The sequence below is a fragment of the Peromyscus californicus genome, unplaced genomic scaffold, assembly GCF_007827085.1.
Source record: "Peromyscus californicus insignis strain IS unplaced genomic scaffold, ASM782708v3 Scaffold_6__1_contigs__length_162567912, whole genome shotgun sequence".
NCBI lineage: Eukaryota > Metazoa > Chordata > Mammalia > Rodentia > Cricetidae > Peromyscus > Peromyscus californicus.
The window spans coordinates 43,799,220-43,820,173 of NW_026294584.1; the positions used below are offsets into that span (position 1 = coordinate 43,799,220).

The following is a 20,954-nucleotide window of genomic DNA, read 5'->3' on the forward strand; positions in this document are numbered from 1 at the left end:
GCACACCTTTAATCCCAGCACTCAGGAGGTAGAGACAGGTGGATTTCTATGAATTTCAGGACAGCTAAGGTTACAAATTAAGACCCTGTCTCTCTTTGTCTGTTTGTCTCTGTCTCTGTCTCTCTCACATACACATACAAAGAAAAAAATTACACAATTCAAATCAGCATTCTTCATAACAGCCCAAAGTGGATACAATCCAAATGAATGGATAAATGAACTGTAGTACATCCACACAATGGAATAAATAGTATTCATCCATTAAAAAGAAAGAAAGACTGACACTTCCACAATACAGATGTACACTGACACACTCCATTGATTGAAAGAAGCCAGAAACAAGAGGCTGTATACTGTATGATTCCATTTATGAGCAATGTCCAGAATAGACAAACTCATGGAGATTAAAAACAAAATAAAACTAATAAGTGTTTTCCAGCTTTCTAGGGGCAGAAGAAAGGAAGAATGAAGAGTGACTGTTAATCAAATTAGGACCTCTTTGTGATGATGACCAAAGTTTCAGAATATACTAAAACATAAACTCTACATTTTCAAAAGGCAAATGTTATGGTCTGTAAGCTACATCTCACTAAAACTATATAAGGTACTTCTTCAATTGGAAGTTTTACAATCTCACATCTCAGCTTCAGGAAATCTCCCTTCTCCATGGTATGTGTGTTAAAACAACCATTTTGGAAAAACAGTCTGGTGTTACCTATAAAATGCAGAGGTATATATGACAATGATCTCACAATCCCACACTTCCTTATATATATACTGTAAAGAAGTGTGTGCTTAACCATGAAAATAGGGCTTTGGAGACTGTTGTGGTTTGAAAGTGTTCCTTACAAGTTCATGCATTGAAAACTTAATCCCCAAATCCATATGTTAATGTTATTTACAGTGGAGCCTTTGGGAGGTAATTAGCATTAGATGGCATCATGGGGGTTGGCCATATGACAAAAGTAATATCGTAAGAGAAGATACCTCAAGTAACACCTCTCCTCTGTCTCACCATGTGAGGCAGCAAGAAGGCTTTCCAGATGTGCAAATGCCAGCAGCAGGCTCTTGGCTTCCCAACCTCTAGAACTGAGCCAAATCCAACATCTCTTATAATAAATTTCTTGGTCTTAGATATAGATGCTCCTTAACTTACAAATGTCCTAATAAATCCATTATAAATGAAAACAATATAACTTTAAAAAATCATTTTATGGTTATCTACCAAACATTATAGCGAAGTAGCGCATCACACTTGGAGTGTATTTCTCCACCCTCATACTACACACCAGGAGCTATGCTGCTCTTGCTGTTCATCATCATAAAGCACCCTACTGAAGGCCTGGGGAAAGGTTTACCCCATGCATATTGCTGTCACCTGCCATAAAGTTAAAAAAAAAAAACCAAGTCAAACTGTCATAAATTGAGGACCACCTATATTTTTATAGCAACAAAAATGGATGAAGATAGGAGTAGTGTGAGACAAGAAAGCTATTTACAGCAGTTTCATTCATAAATGCTAAAACCAGAAAATAATCCAGATGTCTATTCTTAGAAGAATGAGCTGGGAAATTACAAAGGAAATATGTCTAAATGAATAGCTATAAACAAAACCAAGTGTGATTCTTACAATAAAATTCTAAGTGGAAAAAAAAGGGTATAAAATGCAATATGAGTCTATCAATAAAATGTTCAGAACAAGATGAAACAACTATAATGTTTAGGAATGGATATAGAGGGAGTAAAAAATATAAAGAAAAGCAAAGAAATGAGTACTTTAAATGTCAAATTAGTTGTTCTGGAGATCAATAGTTCTAACCAAGTAACATATATAAAGCATGTCAGGGCACTAGAAATAATATGCTACTTCCTAATGTATGCAATCACTCAGTCCTATACACATAAAGTATATATATATATATATATATATATATTCACACAACTAAGGTTTTTCATTTTCTCTATGTATCTTATCATTGTTTTTAATGATCCCTTTTTATTTTTTATATGCATTGCTGTTTTGCCTGCATTTATGTCTGTGTGAGAGTGTCAGATCCCTTGGAACTGGAGTTACAGTTGTGAGCTGCCATGTGGGAGCTAGGAATTGAACTGTGTCCTCTGGAAGAACAGCCAGTAAGTACCCTTAACCTCTGAGCCATCTCTCCAGCCACCTTTAATCTTTCTTAATTAAAAAAATGTTAAATGACATTAGATATAGCATCCTAAATATCAGGTCAATTTTGTTATTAGTGATATCCAGATCAACCATATATTTTTTTTAAACCTGAGTCTCTTTCAATAGGTAATCATTAGGTTTATTATGATGAATGATCTATTTTGTGCATTAGATAGCCCACAAAGATGAGTTCACCAAATACACACTGTTGACTGTTCAAGTCCTGTGTAGTTCCTTTGCATGATATTGCATCAGCCGGATATAAGAAGAGTAACAACAGAACACTTCCGAGATTGGGTTACAAACACCACAGTTTCCAAGTTAGGTTCTCTCCCTTACACACTTGCTTTGGGAGAAGGTAGCTGTCATGCTAAGCAGACATTGGACAGACAATAAAAAGCTCTCAAAGGTGGGAAAGTGGAACATCTGGCCAATAGCCAGGAAGAAAGTGAGGTTTGCCAACAAGTATGTGAGTAAAATATGAGTGGATCCATCTGACTGCAGGCCTGACCAACATGACTGTATACTCACAAGGTACCCCACATCAGAACCAGACAGCTAAGCTGCCACCAGATCCCTGATGATGGTAATTGAAATAAATGCTTATTTTAAGAAGTCTGAGACCAATTCTCCACCCAGCAAGAGCTATCTAATGCACGGATACTTTCATCCTGTCTCCTCCTTATATGTAGACCAATTCTCCACCCAGCAAGAGCTATCTAATCCACGGGTACTTTCATCCTGTCTCCTCCTTATATGTAGATAAGAGCTATCTAATCCACGGATACTTTCATCCTGTCTCCTCCTTATATGTAGACCAATTCTCCACCCAGCAAGAGCTATCTAATCCACGGGTACTTTCATCCTGTCTCCTCCTTATATGTAGATAAGAGCTATCTAATCCACGGATACTTTCATCCTGTCTCCTCCTTATATGTAGCATTTTATCTTTCCCCGAACAACCTTCAGTCATCTTTGTACCATTTCTTTGTTTGTTTTTAATACATTGAAAAGTTTTTATTCAATTTTCACTCTTAATCACTACTATAGTTTGAACATATCCACCAGCGTTCATGAATGGGAAACTAAGGCTCCAATAAAAAACTGTTAAGAGGTGAAACTTTAAAGACTTAATCCAGTCACGCAGACCTTTTAATGGCTGGTAACATAGCAGTTACCATAGATTAGTTACCACAGAAGAGATATACGAACAGGAGGATTTTGCTCCCTTTTCCTTTTCTTTTTCAAATGTACATGGGGCTCGAAACATAATTCCTCTGCCTTGTTTGATGTAGCACAAACACCATGCCAGATGTTGGTGCCATGCTCTTGGACAGGCCAGTTTCCAAATAGCAGGCCAAATAAACTAGCATTTATAATCTACTCAGTTTCTAGTACTCTATTGCAAAAGCAGAAAGTGGACTAAGAAAATTAATAACCAATACATTTTTAAAAAATTTTTCAAGACAGGGTTTCTCTGTGTAGCCCTGGCTGTCCTAGAACTCTCTTTGTAGACCAGGCTGGCCTTGAACTCACAGAGATCTGCCTGCCTCTGGCTCCCCAGTGCTGGGATTAAAGTCCTGTGTCACCACTGCCCAGCTGCATACTTTAATTTTTTTTTTAATTTCTTAAATTTTTTTATTAAGAAAAAAAATTCATTCATTTTACACACCAATCAAAGATCCCCCTCTTCCCGCCCCCCCCCCCCCACTTCCCCCTACAAGGCAAGGCTTCCCATGGGGAGGCACATCCAGTAGAGGCAAGTCCAAGCCCTTCCCCCTGCCTCAGGGCTGCATGAGGTGTCCCATCATAGGTAGTGGGCTCCACAAAGCCCGCTCATGCACCAGGAATGGAGTCTGACTCTACCGTCAAGGGGTCCCCCAAGCAGATCAAGCTACACAATTGTCTCGCCATGCAGAGGATCTAGTCCAGTCCCATGCAGGCTCCAAAGCCATTGATCCAACTTTCATGAGTTCCCATTAGTTTGGTTTGGTCATCTCTGCAGGTTTCCCCTTCATGATCCTGATGCACTTGCTCATAGAATCCCTCTTCTCTCTCTTTGACTGGACTCCTGGAACTCTGCCTGGTGTTTGACTATGGATCTCTGCATCTGCTTCCATCAGTCATTTATACCACATTCTAATCACAACTTCTTATGTTGTGATCCCCTGGAATCACAGAGCTTATTATTATAGTTTTAATAAATTTTAAAAGTGGTTTAGAAGCTGAGAAGGGGTTGGAAATTTAGCTCAGTGGTAGAATGCTTGCCCAGCAAGCGCAAGGCCCTGGGTTCGATCCTCAGCTCCAAAAAAAATTTAAAATAAATAAAAATAAATAAATAAAAGAAGCTGAGAAGACAGCTCAGTGGATAAAGTGCATGTCATCAAGTATGAAGACCAAAGTTTGGATCTCCAATACCTACATGAAAACTGTGTGGGAGTATCAACTTGCCTGAAATTCAGGTCCTTAGGAGACTGAGACAGGGAATATGTTGTTCGAATCTTGGATGGTCTTTTAATAAAAAACCCAGAGCTAGATATCAGGGTGAAAGCTGAAAGATCAGAGAAGCAGAGCAAGCCATAGCCAATCTCACCTCACCAACTCCTCAGCTGATCCTGTTTCCTTAGACTAAAAGTCCTCACTTGAAAAGATCTCAGCTGAACTGCCTTAGTTCCTGTTTCCTCATGCCTTATATACCTTTCTCAGCCCTGTAGTCACTTCCTGGGATTAAAGGCGTAAGTGCTTTCCAGCACTGGGATTAAAGGTGTGTGCCACCACTGCCTGGCTCTGTTTCCAGTGTGGCCTTGAACTCACAGAGATTCAGACGGATCTCTGCCTCCCAAATGACAGAATTAAGGGTGTGTGCCACCACTGCCTGACCTCTATGTCTAATCTAGTGGCTGGCTCTATCCTCTGATCCCCAGGCAAGTTTATTAGGGTACACAATATATCACTACAGGAATGCCCTAGGGAAGCTGGCTAATTAGACTAGGTGAATCAGTAAACTCTGGGCTCAGTAAGAGATTCTGTCTTAGTAAATAAGTAGAAATCAATCAAGGAAGATATCAGATGTAAATTTCTGGCCTCTACATGAACATGTATACATGCCCTACCTGCATGCACATGCACTCAGCAATGAGAACACACATACACACACATCTCAACACTGACAAATTTTGACTTAGAAATACCAACTTCTGGGCTGGGAGTGAGTTGGTGGGTAAAGCATTTTCTATGTAAAAGCAAGGACCTGAGTATGGATCTCTAGAACACACATAAAGTCAGGCACAGTTGCACACCTCAGTAATCCTGGTGGTCCTAAGGCAAGATAGGAGGCAGAGACAGGAGAATCACCAGGAGCTTGTGGGTTAGCTACTGTGGCATATACGGCAGTGAACATGTCACGTAAGCCTTCAGTTTGCAGTATTTTGTTATGACAGCCCACAACTAACATAGTAGTCAAACTTGACAACAGTCCCTAGTGATTCTTGTGTCCTTCTATCTGTTCCTTTTACTATGCTTAGCCTTTCTTTCCAACAGAAACGTTGGCATGTTTCTCTAAGACTAGGTCAGAAAAAATTATGCACTTTTCTCTCTTGTTCTGGAGAACACCAGTGCTGTAAAGGCACCCAAGAAACACTATGGAGAGACATACATGGCAAAGAACTAGGATATCTCTGCCAACAGAACACCAGTAAAATAATTTAGAAGCCAAATTTCCAGGCTCCAAGGTGACTACAACCCAAACAATTATCCTGACTGCAACTGCAAGAAAGACCTCATACATCTAGTAGCTAGCTGAGTATGATGGAACATGACTATGATACTTTGTGAGGAAGAAGCAAGTGAATCAGGAATTCAAGGCCACCCTGGGTTGCATAGTGAGGTTCAAGGCCAAACTGGGCTAATATGAGACCCTAGCTCAAAAAATAGACAGAAAATATAAAGAAAAAAAGCCACAGAAATTGTTTGGGAAAACAAATGTTTATTGTTTGATATTATCTTAGTCTGGTAAATTTTAGACTAATTTCTTATGTAACAATTGATAATGCAGTATGTGATTCTTAAGGGAATTATTACAAGATTAACACGATAAGAAAAACAAGAATTTCAAGAACTCCAGAAGCACCTCCAGGCCACCTCACAAACACTACCTCAAAGATAATCACTATTTTCTTTCTGCTTTTTGGTTTTGTTTTGGTTTTGGTCTTTCGTTTTTTGAGATAGGGATCCTCTATGTAGCCTTGGCCATCCTGGAACTCGCTCTGTAGACTAGGCTGGCCTCAAACTCACAGAGATCCTCCTGCCTCTGCCTCCCGAGAGCTGGGATTGAATGTGTGTGCCATCACTGCCTGGCTTATTTTCTTTTTTCTGATGGCACTAGACTTAAACCAGGGCTTCATGCATGTTAGACAAGTGCTCTGTACTGAGCCAAACTTTCAGTCTTATATTAACCTTTAATATTAGCTTTATCTATTAAGTCTGACATGAATATTAGTGAGCCAAGTATGATGGCATATACCTGTAATTCCAGTATTCAGCAACAAGAGGTTGTGGCAGGAGGGTCATTGTGAGTTCGAGGCTAGGCTTGGGATACATAGTGAGACCCCATTTCAACCTTTTCCCACTGAAATTAACATGAGTAGAATCTCTGTCTGTCTGTCTGTGTGTCTGTCTCTCCACCCCGTGCTGTTGTCTGTAGTACTGCAGACTGAACCTATGGTCTTGCACATGCTCTACCACTGAACCACATCCCAGGCCCAGAATGTATTCTTTTGTGTATGACCTCTCAGTCAGATTTATCCATGTGGTTGCATTCAAAAGTAATGATTCATTTCTATTGCATACTATTTATATGAACACATCAAATATACTGATGGACATTTGAACTGCTCCATCTTAAAATTAAGCGTTCTTGTACACGTCTTTTCATACAATGTATGCATTTCTTTTTGGTATTTATAAAGTGACTGAGGTTTTTTGCTATAGACTCATGGAATCCACAGGTCAATTTAAAAAGAGATGACATTATTATAATATTGAATATTACAGTAGAAAAACATAGTATATACTTTGATTTTTTTCAAGGAATACATTAAATAATATTTCATAATTTTCTGTGTAGAGACATATACAATTTGGGCAAATTTATTCCTATAGACTTTATTTCAATAAAAATATAAATCATGCTACCTTTTCAAAATTCTATCTCATTTACTGGTTGCCTGAATAAGAAATAAACTCATTTCAGACACTAATCCTTTATCTAGAAAACCTGGTAATTTCATTACAAAAGATTATAGAGATTACTTTGTTTTAAGGGAGGGTCTCACTATATATGGCCAGAATACAGGGGCACAGCAAAAGTCAGGGAGTGCTTGTACAAGCTGGATCCTTGGTGCTCTCTCTTTTTGAAAAGGCATCAGTATTCAACCACAGGGGTTCCGCCCTGATGATTTTATCTAGTCCTAATCACTTCTCAAAGGCTCCATTTCTAGACATCACAGTTCAATGAAGTTTCCAAGTTTTTATTTCTATTATTTTATTTATGTATATATATGTATATGCACATATGTATGTATGTATTTTGAGACTGAGTCATAGTCTGTAGGCCAGACTAACCTGAAACTCATTATGAAACTCAGACTAGCCTCAAACTATTGGCAATCCTCCAGCCTCAGCCTTTCCAGTACTAGGATTTATACATGTAAGGCACTACACCTTGCTCCAATCTTTTTGTATGTCTGATGGGAATTAAAATTTCAACACATGCTGGGACACACTCAAAACAGTCTACCTATACTAGGCATGGTTCTCTAGAGGAACAGAACCTATAGAGTATGTATATGTGTGTGTGTGTATATACACACTATATATATATATAAAAATAAAATTGGAGCCAGACTGAGAACTGAGTAGCTACTCAGTCCATGAAACTGGGTGTCTCAGCATCTCAGTTCAGCCCTGAAGGTCTGAGCTCCCTCGACAGTCAGTAACCTGTACTGAGAGTATGTTGGAAATCCAAAGATGACTGAGTATGATGTGAAAGAGAACAGCAAGAGCAGCAGTGATAGACACACTCAGATAGGAGCAGAGAAGGCAGGCTGATGCACATTTTCCAAGTATGTCTTGAGTGTTCCCACAGTAGATATGATTAAAAGCAGTAAGCCTATATCTTACACTATCTTGAAATTTCCTCTGCCAAAGGTCTTGGTTTATTATTTCTGAATTCAGGACACAGGTAGAAAGGAGCCAGATTTTTTTTTTTTTTCAGAATGTAATATGACTGGCCTCTGGTTCAATTCCCAATAGTCCTTATTCTCCATTGAAACCCTGTTAGCCAGGATTTCACTGTTCACATTTCTATCAGTCCCTGGTCTTCTCTATACCTACCAACATGGCTCTGCTTACAGCATTCCAGGGCTTCCCTATCCCACAGGTCCAAATTCTTCCAAACTTCTGCCACCAATCAGTTCCAGCCAGGCGGTGGTGGTGCATACCTTTAATCCCAGCACTCAGGAAGCAGAGGCAGAGGGAGCTCTCAGTTCAAGGCCAGTCTGAGCTACATAGTTCCAGGACAACCAGAACTACGTAGAGAAACCCTGTCTCAAACAAACAAACAAACAAACAGAAAGCAGTTCTGAAGTAGCTGGGGCACACAGTCAGGTAGTCTCATCAACAGCACTACTTTCCAGAATCAGTTTTCCACGTCAGTTCTTTTCTTATTGCTTACTTCTTACGACAAGCCAAACGAAAAGGGTTTACCCTGGCTCACAGTTCAGCATGACAGTGAAAGAGGCTCAGCTGTGGCAGCAGGAGTATCAGCAGCTGGAAACATTCCTACCAAGATCAGGAAGCAGAGAGAGATGAACATGACGCCGGCTCACACTCTCCTTTGGACCTTTTATTCAGCTGGGAACCCCAGCCCACATTCAGGCTAGGTCTTCCCTCTACAAAGTTAAACCTCTCTAAAATGTCCTCACAGACACCCTAGAGGTGTGTCTCCTAGGTGATCTAAACCTAGTCAAACTGACAATAATGAAGACCCATCACAGCAATGGTTACTCTTACTCATCTCCTTGACTCTAACATGCTGTGCTCTCTTTGGTTCCTGACTTTTTAGCTTTCTTCCATGAGACTAGCTGTAGATCCTTCTTAGTCATTCTACCTGAGCCCCCTCGTCTCCCCGGGGTCTGCAGTTGACTTTTGTCTCTTCAAATACTCACTTTCCCCACTCCCTTTTCTCTTTCAGAGTCACACTGCAGGTACATTAGACTATGATGTTTTTCCCCAAGCTTCAAAGAGTCTATTCATTTTCCCCTTATTTTCTTCCTATATTTCAGCTTAGGCAGTTTTCACTGAGCTGCCCTCAAATTCTCTAATCTCTTTCCCACTGTAATTAATTTACCATTGAGTCCTTCAAATACATTTTTATTTCTGATATTGTATTTTGATTCAATTTTTTTCCGAAGTCTCTACTGGTTTGTGAAATTTTTTACCCATTTACACATTTTGTCCACTAAATCTTTAAACATTTTTATAATAGTTGCTTTACATTTTTTATAAGTTCAAGTGTATAGGGGAGTATGAGTGTGTAGTGTATGTAGGTGCATGTTCATGTGTGTAGCATCCAGAGAACAACTTCAGGTACCATTTGTCAAGTACCATCTGTGGATTTTTCTGAGACAGTGTCCCTCACTGTCCTGGAATAAATACATTGATTAGGAAAGGCTTTGGTGATGCAGCTGTCTTTGAGTCATTTCTGATCCTGTAAGAAACCTCCCACTCATATTCCTAAAAGTAACCCCAATAAAACTCATTGGCCTACCAAGTTGGACTTTGGTTGTATCTATATGGTCTGTTGTCCGTTCCCTAACGGGAATGAGTAGACATCTGTTCATGTCTCCCCGGGAAAAGTTTTGTCACATAACACAATTGGCACCCAAACAGAGACATCAAAGAACATTAAAGATGAGTTGGGAAGGAGTGAGTACATGACCCAGGCTAAGGGTAGAGAGGCATGTAACCGAGGCTGGGAAGCCTGAGGGAGGAGCATCCCCAGTGGAAAATCTGATAGTTTTCCTTTCTTTTTTAGTGTGTGTTACTGTACCTTTGTACTATGACAGCAGCTGTATGGTTCTTGCAGGGTAGTGAGGCATGCAACTAAGGCTAAGCCATTAGGATTAGGAGTGTCTGTGGGAGGGATCCCAGATGGCAGTCTTCATCTGTGTGGTATGGAATGGCATGTCTGCTTGATGAGTAGGCTGCGAATATGAATACAGCGATGCCCTGAAAACAGTTTAAGGTTTAGAGAAATTTTTAAAGTCTTGGAGATTAGTAGACAAGGTTGACACTGTCAGCAAGCAGCAGCTGAAGTTGCCTGGCCTCTGTTGTGTGAAATTAGAAATGTATCTGAGGCCAAGATGGCAGCTAAATAGGAAGTTGTTTGTGTAAAGCAGGAAGTTGTCTGTGTAAAGGAGCAATTGCAACAAGACAGGGAAATGCAACTAGCATCTTCTATGTTAACCTCTGATTGAGCAAATCAATTAGATAAACAAGAAAACAAGATGGAGGTGTTGGCTTGCTGCTTAAGGTTTGGGGGCCAGAAGAAAAAGAGAGTACAAGTTACATTCATGCACAAATACCCTTGTGGGATCCAAGAACCAAGGAAGATTCAGAAAGTGAAGAAGAGGAGAACATGGTAAAGGTAATAGAAGACACTTCAAGGGTCTGACCTTTAATAGGAAAAGAGTGAAAATCTGTGACCCAACATAAAGATGGGGGGTGGTCTGTGGAGGACCATCCCTCACCCCCACATTTCCCCAGAGTATTCTTGAGTAGAAGCAGCAGGAAATATTAGTTAGAAGTATAGAGGGGAGAGAAAAAGATAGAAAATACAGGATAGCCTTGAAAGGACCTGGATCCTAATCCATAGGGCCCGACTGTCTCTGCCCTAGGGTATTTAAAGGAATGCCAAGGGGTGGAGCAGAAGACCTCCCTGCAGCACAGCCAAGTGCAGACCATCCCAGACACCTGTACTCAGGCCCATGGTCCAATCATCCTCTTCATGCAGACCTGCTGGGTAAAGCCACTAGGAAAAATGGGCTCCAACAGGGGCCTTTACAATAGTCTGGTATAAGAAACTAGGGAGAGGCTGGAGAGAAGGCTCAGCGGTTAAGAGCACTGGCTGCTCTTCCAGAGGTCCTGAGTTCAATTCTCAACAACCATATGGTGGCTCCCAACCATCCATAATGAGATCTGGTGCCCTCTTCTGACATGCAGGCAGAACACTGTATACATAATAAATAAATAAAATTTTTTAAAAAAGTCACCTTTTGGAAAAAAAGGGGGGGGGGGCTGGAGAGATGGCTCAGTAGTTAAGAGCACTGGCTATTCTTCCAGAGGACCTGAGCTCAATTCCCAGCACCCACATGGTGGCTAACAACCATCTGTAATGAGATCTGGCACCCTCTTCTGGCATGCAGGCATACATGCAGACAGAACACTGTATACATAATAAATAAATAAATCTTAAAAAAAAAAAAAAAAGAAAGAAAAGAAACTAGGGAGATCAGGAAATACTCAGCACTTGAACTTCTAGAATTTGGGAAGACCTTTTAACAAGCAATGAAAGAGCCTGTCACAGCATGGCTTGTGAGGCTGTGGGACATGGGAGTATATTGGATCAGTCTGACTGTTGTAGAGGCAGAAAAACTGAGTCATGTAATTACCCATCCCCCTTTAAGGCAAGGGCTGCATAACCTGTACAATATGAAGGAAGTCAGTCCCTGATGGACTGGCTTATCAAAGCCATTAGGAACACTTGGTTATCCCCATCTGAAGTCCCCATAAATATCAGGGGCTGGAGGACCGTAGAGGAGGGGCAGATGCTATTAAGGGAACTAGGAATAAGAGAAATTGTGTTTGAAGTCCAGTTCACTGGACCAGATAGAACTGTGTTCACAGAGAAGTAAAAGAAAAGGTTGATCCAGCAGGGGCCTCAAGGCTGACGTGGAGCTATACTGGCTTTGCTGAGCCCTTTGGTGGGGCAATTCTTTAGAAGTAGGAAAAGCTTTGGCAGATCTCAGTGACTTAGACCAGCATGTAAAGAGTGTCTGTAAAGTGAGAGCAACCTAAAGGAGATAAAGGAGAAAATGATAAAGCAGAAGAAGAGGTCAAGCTGGGGTTCCTAAGTAAGAATTGATGGAATGCCAAATTCTGTGCTAAGGAGCTTCTGGAAGGCTTTGAAGCCTGAGGAGCAGTCCCCAGAAGATAGAACAATACAGGTGAAGATAATCAAGCCTGTTCCATGGGTGATCCTAACCTTAGACTAAGAAGGGTACATTTCCCCTCCAGCAAAAGGTTATGCTAGGAGTAGAGATCGTTTGCCCATTTGGGAACTACTGCAACAGCCAGATGTTGTGAATGGGGAACCCAAAAGCTACAGCTACATTCACAGTGTCAGCCCAGGTCCTATCTGACCCAAAAAGCCAACAGGTACAGCAGGGGAGAGCAAGACTACAGTCCCCTTTGGCCTTGGGTGGTAGGTTTAAGCAGATTAAGTCAGGTCCACTGAGTTAATCAGGTATAGAGAAATGTGGGGAGGCCCAGTGGAGAAGGTCTGACCATTAAGAACAAACTAAGTTAGCACCTCCGATCCATGCTTTGTTTCCAACTTTGATCTGTGGAGAAAGCAACTGACACAATTGGATAGAACTTGTCCATGCTGTATTAGAAGTTGCTATGTTCTCCTTTAGTATCTTCATAGTTGCAAACTTCTGGGGTCAGCTGACACTTGCTCAGAACAGATCACAAAGCACTTTGATGGTGCTTCCCCAAGGTTATCTGTGTAACTCCACTATTGTTATGGGATGGTAGCTGGGCATGTTGCCCTGTCCTGCCCATCCTCTGGAGAAGGTTCTATTTTATAGATGACACAATGCTGACCTCTGAGTGTTTTGCAGATTTGGAAAGCCATTGGAGAGACAACCAGGTGTAAGGATACTTCCACCTACCTTTCCACCCTACCAAGGTTGGGTTAAATGAAAGGGAAACAGAGTCAAAAGGTAGTCTACATGGGTAAAAATGGACACTTCCAGAGTCTATAATGTTACTAAATGAAAACCCTAGTGCCAGGGGTGGGCTACCTCCCTGTGAGTTGTTGGCTAGGGAAGCCCCTGAGGCCTCACAAACCATAAAGGCTATTGCTACTGTTGTTGGCTATATCCCAGAACTAGATGGTAAGACCCTATTGCTGAAGATAACGTATGTACATGCTTTGACTATAGGAATAGAAGAATTAAGCTGAGACTGAATAGGAAACTTCCACCCTGCTGGCTGGCTTTCATGCTTGGCTATAAACCCTAGGTGCTGAAATACCAATATGCTAGACAGGATCAGCCTGCTTGTGCAATAGTGGCTTGGCTATTGTGGGTAAGACTAACAGCTTTCCAGTTGATTTAAGGCCCACTCCACAAAAGAGAGTTCACATCTGAAACTGTAAGGCCAGAACAAAAATTTGTAGCTAGGAATAGGTCCTAATAAGGAAACAAGTTCTATGGTTTTTCTAGATGGATGTGATATGCCTGTCAAACAGCCTTCTAAACATGTGTGTTTATAGATAGATCACTGTTGTCAGCCTCAACTCATAACCACTGGTGAAGCTCCTGAAACAAGAGACTATTACTATGGCATGGCGGCCTATTTCTATGGTGGAGATGGATAGTCACCCACTCCAAAGCTCAGATATCATTATAGAAGAGGGAGTGGGAAGAATGTAAAAGCCAAAAGAAGAGGTGGAATGTCGTGTTAGGGGTCTCCTTCAATATTGAAACATTTCATCCTGCAGGGAAGCTCCTTAAGCAGGAAGGTAAATAACTCAAAATAGTTTCAGGAAGTTCCTGAAACTGACCAGATTCTCTAGGCCACTCTCTGCCAGATTAACTAATGGGAACAGAGCTGCAAAGAAGACTTAGACAATTTGAGCTACAGAGAAAACTCTCAGAGGAGAAAAGCTACAAAGAAGTATCTAAGACCAACCAGCTGCCTGGAAGAAGCAGAAACCAGCAGAGCTACCAGGAAGAGGTTTAGACAAGAGTCACTTGGAAAGGACACTCTCCAACCTGTTGAGTTGCCTGCAGGCTGTGCAGTGTGCTCCAGGTTTCCCAGTTTTTGTGAGCTGTCAGCCATGCTGGTGTGGGCTTTGGTGATACAGTTGTCTTGGAGTCATTTCTGCTCCTGTAAGTGACCTCCCACCCATAATCCTGTACAACTCATTTGTTCACCCAATTGGACTTGGGTGGTATCACAGTTAAGGTAACTAAGTTCTAGAGATATTAAGCTGTTTAAGTCATAAGAATCAGTTACTCCCAGGATCAAATTCTAGTCGGATGTATCACATCTAAAAGCATAACCATTCCATCTATGATGTTTAAACATGTCTTTAAAGTTAAAAGAATAGGAAACTGTCAAGATTACTAGACCTGGTTCTAAAAGTTATAAAAGTTGTAAAGTCAAATCTCAACTAACAAAAAGCACTTCCACGAGAAAGTGCATCTACCATAATTAGAGAAAGTAATCCCTTATGGTGAAACTGTTAGGATCTTGCCCTCACTCCTACACATGCGCAGTTTGGGGTCTTGCGTCTTGTGTCATCAGTGTGTACTGGCAACTATGTACGTGCTTTAAAAAGTCAGACACAGACCCCATCTTCTCTCTCTGCTCTGCTCCCCCCTCCCACCATCTTTCTCTCTCTTTCCAGGCCTGGCTCTCCTCTTTCCCCTCCCCCCCCCCCCGCCCCCCCGTTCCCTCCTAATAAAGGTCTGAAAACTAACACTGGGTTCTGTTGTGACCGTGACCTTTCCACGCACCGCAACCAGTGCCGTTTATCATCCTTTCAGAAACTGTTACTAAAGTCGCTATTAACTAACTCCCAACACGTGGGTCATCAGTAAATCTGTTTCTAATACTTTTTCTTCATTAAAGTCACATTGTTCTTGCCTCTTTGTCCTCTTTGACTGTTAAACTCAAGCACTGCTTATGAAAGTATAGTACAGACTGATATAAAATAATACTTAAGCCGGGCGGTGGTGGCACTCGCCTTTAATCCCAGCACTCGGGTGGCAGAGGCAGGCGGATTTCTGTGAGTTCGAGGCCAGCCAGGTATATAGCGCGAGTTGCAGGAAAGGCGCAAAGCTACACAGAGAAACCCTGTCTGGAAAAAACAAACAAACAAAAAAATAATACTTAAAACAAGAAAATAGCAAGTTCTTTCTGTTATGAGAAGCCAGTAGCTAACCTAGGGCTCAGCTGTTTAGGTTTTAATCAAATTCAGCACGCTACATTCACAACTGACCTGTAAGACAGATTATTAGGCTTCCCTTCTCACAATGCTTTGATACTCAACTAGTCTAGAGATCTTGGTGTTAACAATCAAAGGAGAAATCTACTTTAAAATTAAGCCATAACTGGCCAGGTAGTAGTATATGCCTATAATCCCAGCACTAGGGAGGCTGAGGCAAGAGAGGACAGCCTGGAGAGATCCTGTCTATAAGTTAAAAAGGGAAAGCCACAGCCATTTGGGATGCGGATGCTTCTTTGCTCCAGGTTTGCTATACCTTAAAAGATCCCTACCTTCTGTACTCCCCCTAACCTCTAGGACTGCTACAGTATTACTGCTAAGTCCACGTATAATTTATACTTACACAGTGACCTTGGGCAAACCATTCAATTTAGTATTTCAACATTCTCTCTTATAAAAATACAAGACTTTTTTTTTTTTCCAAGACAAGGTTTCTTTGTGTAGTTTTGGTGCCTGTCCTGGATCTCATTCCATAGACCAGGCTGGCCTTGACCTCAGAGATCTACCTGGCTCTGCCTCCTGAATGCTGAGATTAAAGTCATGCACCACCACCGCCCGGCACACAAGATTCTTAATGTCCCTCCTAGCTATCATGTTCAATCATCTGTACAACTTATAATCTATAGTATTTTTGTCCACTATCAGTTTGTAGGTATATTAATAATTACTATATATACTACTTATATACATGCATACATACATAAAGTAAAAAAAAAATTGTTACTTAGAATCCTCAATTCCTTTTTAATTTGGAAAACATTAAACTTATCTGTAAAGTCAGTGCTTCCCTAAAAATATTCATAAAGGAAATACATTCTAAGGTACATTAACTTGTAAATTGAAACCAACTCAGTTTAGGATACTTACCCATCCTCACTTTCTTTCAGTAGGCGACTAGCAATTCGAATCAGCATACAGTATGCAAACTGTGATTTGAGACCACATTTGGTGAACTTATTTAACATCTTGGAGACAGCGAGCCGATCATTCTTCCTAAGGTGATAAAGCACTCCCAATGCATGGTACTAAGAAGAAGAAAAAATGCACCCTGAGCTTAGGATGATGACAAGACACCCACAGGAAAGACAAGTGCATGGAACTAGACAAAAGAGTTTCAGAAAAAGGTATGCAAGTCAAATGGACCCAACACAGTATCTTTTCATATGGAACTCAACACAGGGAACACTAGCAAAGAGTCTAACTTACTTCAGAAATTATAAATTCAGAGTAGACAAGTAAGAAGGGTTGCATACAACCTGAAGCTAGATCTAGTGGGCTCAACACTGGCTCACACCCTCAGATCTAAGGTTTTGCCAGCATCACAGATTTACTTCCTTATTTATTTATAGACAGGGTTTTGCCATATTTTCCAGGCTGGTCTCAAACTCATAAGCTCAAGCGGTCCTCCTACCTCAGCCTCCTAAGTGCTGGGACTGTAAGTACATGCCACTGTACCTGGTCCAAGGCCTCTTCAAGTGGCTTTAAATCTGTCATCACCTTAGCACAGGATTAATCTCCTAAAGTAGGCTAGGAGAATGTCATCATCCTGACCCTTTGTATAAAAGTACAATGATCAGAAGTAGATCAATGGGTGTCTTTGAATAGAAAAACAACTGTTTTTTCACATTATTAAATATGCTAATATAAGAAGCTATAAATATTAATACTTTCTCAAAAATATACAGAGTTTTCACATAAAACCACCGTCAAAAAATTGATCATATTTCTTTTGATAATAGCTTAATAAATATCTTAAGATCTCTTTGATAAAATTTCTTCATGTTTTATACATTTAAAAAAATGACTATTTTTACAACATCTATCATCAATGCCTAAGAAGGAGAGTTTCCTTTACACAAATTATTTTCAAATAAAGGACCAGAATGCATTGGGAATCCCTTTGAATAAGCATATCTTTCTACTTCCCTGAACACTCTTACTGGAGGTCATCTATCTTCTACCAAAGACTTAAAAGCCAATGGAAAGAATCAAAATTAGTAGATACCTACTTGATAATATGACTAATAAGTGGATTAATATGTCAAAAATTTGCCTTTAATACTGGATAATCAATACTTTGTCCTGAAACATAAGATGACAAGATTCAAAGATAGTACCTGCACCATAATATTGTCACTTGATGCAGCTTCTTGGGCTTCATTTATCCATCGTTTAACCACATCATAGCTTATCTTCATCATGTGCTAATTAAGAGAAAAGGGAGAATATATAATGCATGATCATTAGACATTAGAAACGTGAGTTAAATGTCCTACAAAATCACTAAAAGACATTTCCCAAACACTGAAAATATTGTTGCTTTTGAAGTCTACGAGGTCTCTATTCCCAGGGCAACTGTAAAGTATAATTTTTTCTTCAATATCTCTTTGCAAGGTAATGGACACCGACACCTTTGTGAGCTGGAAGAGGCAAGCTAATGAAAGCAACAAAAGGGCAAGAACCAGAAGCACCAAACAGAATGGTATTGAAATAATGTCAATCAATATAAACTTTAACCCAGGAAATCCTCCTGGAAGAAAGAGATACAGTAGAACATACTCCTTGATCTAAACCTGATCCATGACAACCTAGAATCAGGCAGTGTTATGATTTCAATGCTCTAATAATTTGTATGCATGTGTGGGTAAGTATGTTTGTTCATGGGAGTGGGATGTTGTGAGTGGGTGTGCACATTATGTACAGAGGCTAGAGGTCAAACTTGTTTTTTGAAGCAAGGTCTCTCACTGGGACCTGGGGCCTAACAACTGTCTAGGCTGGCTAGCTGGTGAGCTCCAGGAATCTGCCTGTCTCCACCTTCCAGAGCTGGGATTATAAGCACGTGCCCCAGGCATGTCTTTTTCTGTGGTTCTGAGACTCTAACTCAAGTCCTCGTGCTTACTGGTAAGCATCTCATCAACCAAGCTGTCTCCCAAGTCCCACATTTTCTGATTTTAATCAAATGCAATGTGTAATTTTAATGAATAATTTTGTTTTGATGAAAGGAGAAAAAAAGCTATTACTGAATCAAAAGGTCACTTCTTGCAAGGAAATTCAGAAGTGGTAAGGGAGACTTTAAAGGACAGACAGATACAGGAAACCAAGGGGAGCTAAGGACAAAGAGCAGGAGGTAAACCCATGGGGCACAAAGGAAGAATGTAAGCCAGCACTGGTCTCCCCTGTCCATTACTCTTATCTAACTCACCACCTTTACAAAGTCCACAACTGTCAGGTTCCCAAACCTTTAAAACACGGGAAGTTCAAGTTTTTACTGCCCATTAAAACTGCTCAGTGTTCTTCCAAATAAAACACAGTTGGATAAAGTAACAGGATGTACACACATTTTTAACTGTTTCTCTTGTGAGAGAACAACAGTGATCATTTATTTTTTAACTAGAACCTAGACCATGCATAAGAAACAAATAGCTGCCTCATTCATCACTTACTAAGGAAGATACAAGTGCTGAACTGGATACACTGGAGACTTTATCCACAATGGCCTGCTTCATGTATCTTTCAATAGCTTGCAACATTGTTCCCTAGTAACATCAAAAAAGAAAAAGTTGTTAAAATCATTCATGTAAAATTACTACCACAGAAAAAAATGTACAAAAACTGGCCAGATATGTGTTCTATATAAATATTCATTTTGCAGTAAAAGATTATATAGTAATAATATTCTAGAGAGAAGAATTCCAACAATCCAGTACAAGCTACACACACACACACACACACACACACACACACACACACACACACACACACACACACACACACGCAGAGAGAGAGAGAGAATGAGAATGTTCAAGGCCAGACTGAGCAAACTAGTTAGACACTGTCTCCCCCTAAAAAGAAAGAAAAGAAAAAGAAATTCCTATATGGCAGTGGAGGCTCCTTTTGAAATCTTGAAGATGGTTAGATATTTCTATAGGAAAAGTACATGTTCTATATCTTGAACAATCCTATTCATCAAATGTAACTTCTGATTATTTTAAGACATAGGAAATTAAATGTGTAATATCCTGCTATAGCAAGCCCTTAGCATAGAATCTTCTGGAACTAAGGTTGTTTTAAACTTTAACATGGAAAAAGCTTTTTGTCCTGGAAGAGTAGTGGCAGATACAAATGAATAAACATACAAAGACCAATATTGAGATTAAAAAGAATTTTACTGCTAGCAATAATAGTTCCAAGTCTTATACTAAGAATATTAAAATGAAAACCACAACAAAATAATAGGATAGCAAAAACAAATCAAGCTGTTTATATTATTTCTTCTAGGATTTAGATTTATAAGATTTCCGATTTGATCTGGATCAAATTATAAAATGTGAATGAGGTATGGTGATACACACCTTTAATTTTAGCACTCAGAAGGCTGAGACAGAAGGATTATGAATTCAAGGCTAGTCTGACCTATGTAACAAGTTAAAGATCCTGTCTGAGAAGAAATTATAAACCTCGAGAAGATTGCAACACACAGAGATAGACCCAAGAATAAATCTGAAGCTATTATCCAATCTGCCTGGCTAACTCGACCCTTTAACTTTTCCTACTCAGGGTTCCTAGAAGAGACAGCCTAACAGTCTATATAATCTCACCTCTCCACATAGAACAGACTATATTAGAGTAAACAAATGATTCAGGCCAGGCAGACATAATCTACTAGCTTTCTGGTGGCTAGTCACATATCTCTCTTCAAGTATCTGCATCACTGTTAAGTGATGGACCACTACTGTGACAAGGGAAACCTCACTGCTGATTTCCTGACAGATGCCCTATTCTCTGCTTTTATAACTTGTTTAAGGTATATCTCAGATTCTGAGAGATCTGAGCCCTACAATAAAGCTTCTGTAAAAAGCTAAAATGGAATGGGTTTTTGCTTCCTATGTATGATATACCCAAGTATAACAGTTCATGAGAGCAAACAGAAAAGAACAGACTACTATAAATAAAAGGAAAAACAAGATGATGGAGAAAATACTGGAGTTACAAAACCTCTCTTCACACTGAAGATTCACCAAGTCAGACCTGGGAGTCTACTATCTGCTTGCTAACTACAGAGATCCTTTAGCAACCCACTAAAACAAAGAGAACTTACATCTGTGATTCTGCAGAGAGCCCTGATGGCTGGGCCTCGGTATACATCTTCCTTTCCAGTCATGTCCTTGGTCAGACTAAAAGACAAATTGGTTTGAATGAGTTTAATCGAAACATTCTCTCCCTAAAGTCCACTTCTAACCAATTCCTAAATGTCTTCATAATGACCTTTCTACTATTGTACAACAAATACTGCCCTGGAAGACCCATTCCAATAGGGTGAAAAAGAAAAAATAAACCACACAAACAAATGAAAAAAATACATAATTTTAAATACAGACAGATAATAAACAATATGATGGCGATGATAATGGCAATGTT

The 20,954-nt window shown here is 40.1% G+C and overlaps 1 protein-coding gene across 2 annotated transcripts in view; it reads right to left on the bottom strand.

Annotated features, from left to right (window-relative positions):
• The window catches only part of Copg2 (COPI coat complex subunit gamma 2), a 123,742-nt gene that overhangs the window by 72,460 nt on the left and 30,328 nt on the right, over positions 1-20,954 (bottom strand). For both annotated transcript variants that reach the window (XM_052719304.1, XM_052719303.1), the window contains 4 exons: positions 20,635-20,710; positions 18,980-19,072; positions 17,654-17,740; positions 16,404-16,561 (listed from right to left, as the gene is read on the bottom strand). In XM_052719304.1, the coding sequence (XP_052575264.1) occupies positions 16,404-16,561; positions 17,654-17,740; positions 18,980-19,072; positions 20,635-20,710 (414 nt within the window). The remainder of the gene's footprint in view (positions 1-16,403; positions 16,562-17,653; positions 17,741-18,979; positions 19,073-20,634; positions 20,711-20,954) is intronic.